The sequence below is a fragment of the Dendrobium catenatum genome, unplaced genomic scaffold (assembly GCF_001605985.2).
Source record: "Dendrobium catenatum unplaced genomic scaffold, ASM160598v2 fragScaff_scaffold_370, whole genome shotgun sequence".
NCBI lineage: Eukaryota > Viridiplantae > Streptophyta > Magnoliopsida > Asparagales > Orchidaceae > Dendrobium > Dendrobium catenatum.
In genome coordinates this window covers 5420196-5426777 of record NW_021318832.1, presented here as the reverse complement: position 1 = coordinate 5426777, position 6582 = coordinate 5420196, and the positions used below count along the sequence as shown (strand labels likewise).

General features: G+C 42.1%; 1 protein-coding gene across 5 annotated transcripts in view; it reads right to left on the bottom strand.

Moving 5' to 3' along the window:
• Positions 1-1269, bottom strand: part of LOC110095482 (transcription factor BHLH089) — an 18358-nt gene extending 17089 nt beyond the window's left edge. Inside the window, exons 1-2 of one of the 5 annotated variants that reach the window (XM_020821037.2) lie at positions 1118-1269; positions 761-1015 (exon numbers count right to left, since the gene is read on the bottom strand). In XM_020821037.2, coding sequence (XP_020676696.1) covers positions 761-1009 — 249 coding nt within the window. In that variant the 5' untranslated portion in view covers positions 1010-1015; positions 1118-1269. Of the gene's footprint in view, positions 1-760 lie in introns of all 5 variants that reach the window. The other 4 variants (XM_020821038.2, XM_028693838.1, XM_020821035.2 and 1 more) reach the window with 4 other exon arrangements.
• Between the last annotated feature and the right edge of the window lie 5313 nt (positions 1270-6582).

The following is a 6582-nucleotide window of genomic DNA, read 5'->3' as shown; positions in this document are numbered from 1 at the left end:
TTTTTTTTATAATATGCTTCAAGATTCGTCTCGATCAAAGCGATTTTTTGGTGATGTATCAAGGTGGATGCAATAGAATTGAGAAAGGAATGTAGCGTGTTGTCCAGCAGAAATGTCTACATCAATTGCATATAGTTACTTAGGCTTGATTAAAGCTCAAATCTGACAAGAAGATTAATAAACAAACTTGAATAAAATTGTGACACTCACATCATTCAAGCTTAGCTCGAGCTATACAATAAAATAAACGATCAAGCTTTAACAACTTTATACTACGTTCAGCTCTGTTCATTTAAACCTAATCTATAGGTTTTAGTTGCCAATCTAGTCGGACAACTGTTCAACAAGGTTGACCCTAGTCCAGATGCCATATTTTTAGCCAACTCCTCGCTTAAAATGATGAAAAAGGAGGGATATGGGAATCTGAAGACGTAAAAAAACTACAAACTATGAAAATGTCAATGGGCAATGATGCCCACTACAGGCCAGTAAAGTTTCGACTTCCAGAAGTCATTGTCACCAAGGAAAACGCTAAGACGATAAACATAAACTAAAGCAGCTGCAATAAAACTAGTCATCTGTCACCATCAAACAAGGATCTACAAAACAGCAACAATAAACAAATAATAAAATAAAATAAAAATTCACATCCCTACACAAAAGATTCCACCAGATCTCACAATATTACCCCACAATCGCAACTAAACTAAACCCTAGATATTGAAAACCGTCAAATCACAAACCAATCGTCAAGGATTACCAAGTTAAATACCAAATCAATGCCACCACTGCTGGTAGAAACGAATTTCGAAGAATCCTCCTCCGACAACGCATTCGCAGCTGCCGCCGGCGGCCCGGAATCCCGACGCTTCTTACTGCTCCGATTTCCCACGCTCTGCTCCGTCACCGTCGATTCTCCCGCCGACGCATCTCGGTGGCCTAATCCAGCAGCCGTAGCCCTAACTGCCGACGAAACTCCCACCATTGGAAACTGCCACATCTCCGGCATCGCACTCTGCGAGATCAAAGACGAAGGATCCATAAGAAGAAATCAACGAACCTACGTTGAATCACTCTTCACATCAACACCGAACTCCGCATTATTGCGTATGCTTACGCCCAGATCTTGTTCGGCAAGCGAAGGAAGAGAGCACTGGAGCTGTCAGACGGGTAGAGGGAGCTGAGTGGGGAAGGGTTTTGGTTTATTTTCTGTGGGGTTTGGTTTCCTTCCTTTTCTCTTTCCACTGATGAGCGGTAACAATAAATGAAGCGGTTTTCTACATACACGCCTTCTTTTACCTTATTTATGCTTATACCCTTTCTGTTGTGCAAATAAATTTCAAAATCATCCTCATAAATCCAACAAATGAAATACATATGGTCCTTTCACTACATTATTTATCGATATAATAATTTAGTTGTGTTATTCAATAATTTATTTATTATTTTTTTAATAATTTAATTATAATGAGAAATAGTACTTATTGTATGAAATTATTGATAAATAAAATTAATTTTTTTTAATTTTTATATTATTATTTTTTGAAATATAAGAAAATTATTTTATCATTCTTTATTTATTTCATATAATTTAGATGCTGATAAATCATGGTTGTACAATTATTTTAATGGATGTGTTAGGCTGGCCCAAAGCAGCGGCCTATCTTGATTTTTACTTATTAAAATAATACATGATTAACATTTTTTTTTACAATTTTGTTAAAGTATGAAGATGAAGTAATGAAATTACATAATTACCTTTTTTAATTTTAATAAAAAAAAATCTATTAAAATTCATCTAAAAGAGCAGTGTCAACCCGTTTGACATACGAGTCGGATTTAGATTGACAAATTTGACTCATTTCAAAAATCAGGTTAGGTTCGGGTTGACCCGGAAACCCAAAAATTACCCGGTTGACTCGTTTAGAAAATCGTATTCTGCTTTTATGCCTGTTCACGAGCGTCTGTGGGTTGCTTCAGACTTTTGCGACTTCCACCGTACGTCTACCACTTCCGCGACTTTCGACTTCTTCACGACTTCCGCTATCATGATTCGAGTTGCTTCCAACTTCCGCAACTTCCACCGTCTACCTGGCTGTGGCGCCAGCTAGTATGGTCGTCCATCCTTCGGTGGTCGTATGTGGTCCGCCAGTCCGTCTTCAAAGCTCCTTCATGAGGACCGTAATGTCCACACTCAGTAATTCGGAAGCTCGCCCGTGTGTTCGCGAGTCGGGTCGAGTCAACCATAACCCTCGTGGGTCGGGTCCGAGTTGGATTTCCTGACTCTTTTCCAAAAACGGATTGGGTTAGGGTCAACCCGTTTAGACCCGGGGTCAGTCCAAATTCGACCCGAACCCAACCCACATACACATTTTGACACCCCCTAATCTAAAATAGTCAAAAGTATTTTCTTATGTAATAGTCAACTCATTCATCTATTTTTTTTATTGTTTTCTAATTAAACATATTAATGAGATTTTAGAAATATTGATGATAGAGAAGATATATTATAGTGCATATAATTTCAGTTTTCTTATTTTTTTTATCTTATATATTTTAAATTTGTTTGTTGTAGAATATAGGTCATGTCATCATCGAAGTTATCTTTCTTGATTTTCATTTTCTCAATGCTCATATCATCATATGTTCAATCAACTTTTATATTTTGCTACGATAAATACAACAATATCACTAATATTTTATCAATCATTTTTTCAACGTCAAATCATAAAGCATGCACCCATCATGTACACAGTACCGGTATACAGCAAAATGATGACGTGGGACATCCTAATTCGTCTCAAGACGGCATCCGATGACCGCTCATAATAATTTCTCCCTCAAGTCACTATAACCTGTAACTTCAACTCCCACTTCCAAATGAAAACAATAAAAATCTTTTTCAAATGTGCTTGATGTGCATGCTCATTTAGTCTTTATAAATTATGTTTTGTGTTTGTCCTGACTGTGAAAATGGTAGGAGCGGCAGAGAGAGGAGATGGAGAAAGAAAACAGAAGTGAGAGAAACCGGAAAATATTATTCAAGAAGTTAACTGTACAGATACATAGGCAAGTGTATATATAGACTAAGTACAAGCGATGACCGGTTATGCCTTTGTTACATGGTGACGTGTCGGTTTCCTTAACAGTCCCCCTCAAATTGATCATTTTGTGAGCAAATGGTCAATTTGGAACGGAGATGTAGGAACCGACCGATTGGCAGAGACTTGGTAAGAATGTCGGCTAGCTGATCCGTAGAGCCGATGTGAGCTATGCGAATGTTGCCTTGTCTAATATGTCCAATTATGAAATGATGATCGATTTCTATGTGTTTCGTCCGAGCGTGGAACACCGGATTATTTGCGAGTGCTATCGCCGAGATATTGTCGCAGTGAATGGTGGTGGGTTCTGTTTGAGCAATGCCCAGATCTTGAGCCAGACGCCGAATCCATAGTACGTCCGAAGTTGCCGAAGATAAAGATCTGTATTCAGCCTCGGTGGATGATCTCGCTACCGTATTTTGCTTCTTAACCGACCATGAGATGAGGGTTGGTCCTAAGAAAGTGCAAAAACCGGATATTGATCTGCGATCTTGACTGTCAGCTGCCCAGTCGGCGTCCGTATAGGACTGAAGCCGGAGGCTTCCGATCTTGATGGGAAGGCCGAACGATAGTGTTCCTTTCAAGTAACGTAGCAGTCTTTTAAGGGCATAAAAGTCGCTGTTTCTGGGATTGTGCATTTGCTGGCAGATCGCATTCGTTGCGAATGCTATGTCTGGTCGCGTAATAGACAGGTATTGTAGAGAGCCGGCCAGCTTGCGGAACAGCTTCGGATCTGGGTACGCTTGATCATCCTGACTTCTGGACGAACGAGGCGAAGCCGGAGATGGAGCTGGCTTACAGTCGGCGAAACCTGCAAAACGAAGAATATTTTGTGCGTAGTGTGATTGAGAAAGGAAATATCCGGATGCGTTTTGATAACCTGAATGCCGAGATAGAGAGAGATGTCTCCTAGCTGTTCTAGGCTGAATTCTGCGCGGAGATGTTGTAGTGTGTCTGTCATTTTTGCGGTGTTGTTTCCAGTAATCAGGATGTCGTCTACGTATATGAGAATGAACATTTTGATGTTGTCCCGGTTGAATGTCAGAAGAGACGGGTCCGCGGTGCTAAACTGGAAACCGAGTTGCTGTAGAAATTTTGTGAGTTTGTGAAACCATTGCCTCGGAGACTGTTTAAGCCCGTAGATGGATTTCCGCAGTTTGCATACGTGTTGTGGAAATTGTGAATCTTGGAAACCTTTGGGTTGTCGCATGTATACTTCGTCATTTAGATCGCCGTGGAGGAATGCGTTTGATACATCAAGCTGTTTGATTGACCAGTTGTTGGTTAGTGCAACAGTAATTAACATACGTATTGTTACCATTTTTGCTACCGGACTGAATGTCTCGGTGAAGTTGACGCCGAATTCTTGCGAACAGCCTTGTGCAACGAGTCTGGCTTTGTAGTTTGTGATATGTCCCTCCGGATTTATTTTAGTTTTGAAGGTCCATTTGCTTCCCAATACGGGTTTGTCCTTTGGAACCGGAACCAAGACCCATGTTCCTTGTGCCTGTAGTGCCGTGAACTCATAGGTCATGGCCTGTCTCCAATTCTCATGTTTGGCAGCTTCATTGTATGTTTTGGGTGTTGCTTGGTTAGTAGTTGTAGCAGAAAGAGTGAAGATCTGTTTTGGCTTCGAGATACCAGATCGAAGCCGAGTTTGCATGGGGTGACGAACGGGAGGTACTCTGGACGAGCTGGGTGGAGTTGGCGGTATGGAACTGTCGCTGCTTGCCAGGCTGGGCTCCGTGTGAGGTATATGTTGATGTGTTTGGGAACTGGACGTCGGTTTGGTGTTTTCTGGATTGAGTGAGGATATGGTGGATGAGGGAATGAGGAGAAGCGGAGAGTAGTCTTTGTGCTGTTGCGGAGTGGGTGGAGTAGCTGCAGTTGTAGAATATGGAAACAGGTGTTCGTAAAACGTCACATGCCTTGAAATGTAGATGCGTTTGTGAATCATATCATAGCATCGGTATCCCTTGTGTTGGCTTGAGTAGCCTATGAAAATGCACTGCTGAGATCTCGGACATAACTTGGTAGAAGCGTATGGTCTGGTCCAGGGAAAACATAAACATCCAAACGGGCGTAAGTGATCATAAGCAGCATGCTTTCCGTGAAGCCGAAAGTGAGGAGTTTGATTTGAGATAGCGGACGACGGAAGACGATTGATCAGATAGTTTGCAGTTAACACTGCATCACCCCAGAAGGAGTTGGGAAGACTAGCTGCATGAAGCATAGTCCTGGTTAGTTCGATCAGATGTCGATGCTTTCTTTCTACCGTGCCGTTCTGTTCTGGAGTGTGCGGGCAGCTAATTTGGTGCTGAATTCCGTGTTCTGCGAGATAGAGGCGGAAGGCTTGCGCTGGTAAACTCGCCCCCCACCATCTGATCTTAAAAGTTTTTAATTTGAGAATTGGTGATTTTTTATTAACGCACATAAATGTTTGAAATTTAGTAAAGACCTCGTTCTTGGAATGAAGTAAGTACAGCCATGAGTGTCTCGTAAGTCATCTATGAAAATTACATAGAATCGAGAAACCGTTCAACGACGGAGAGGAGCCGGTCCCCAAACGTCCGAATGGACTAATTGAAATGGCTTATTACAGGTTGAGTTACTATGGGAAAATGAAAGTTTATGCTGCTTAGACATATTACAAGAAATGCAGAGAGCATTAGAAGTATCTAAAGAAATATTCGATATGTGTTTAGAAAGAATGTTAATCTTGCGATTGTCTGGATGGCCGAGACGTGCATGCCAGGAGATCTTGGAAGATCTAGTCGTGTGCATAGCCGCTCCTTTACTGTTGGTAGGAACCTTGATGTGATATAGTCCATTGCGAATTGGACCTCGGAGAAGAACCTGATTGTCCTGAAGATTCTTAATCACGAATTCGTTAGCAGTAAAAGAGACTGAGACATTGTTATCCGACGTTAAGCGGGATACAGATAATAGATTGTGAGAGAGAGTGGGAACGTGAAAAATGTTTTTCAGATTTAGCTTACTGTTAGAGTCGGGTAGCGGTAGGAGACCTTGTCCCGAATGCTGGATTGGGAGATGGCTTCCGTTTGCCACCGAGACAGAGTCGAATCCGCTATATGTGGTGGGATGCTGGAGGTTTTTGGCGTCGGTCGTGAGATGAGAGGAGGCCCCTGAGTCTAGTATCCAGTCCGTGGAAGGAGCGTGTTGCTGCTGTACCAGAAGGGCTCGCTGATTTGTCGGAGGTGCGTAGTTTAGGTTGCACCTATGCCAGCAGTTGATCGCGGAGTGACCTGTTTTGCCGCAGATTTGGCATTGCGGTCTGGGATTTGTGTTTCTTGAAGAAGCAGACTGATCAGCCACGGGTTGGCGTTCTGTTAGAGGCGGGCGGTAAGATGGTTTCCCCCTGTTTCTTGCTGCTTTACCTTTGTAGTTTACCGAGCGATTTGTGAACAGAGCTGTAGGCTATGAGTTCTGAGATTGATCGGTTGAAGAGACGTGCGGATTG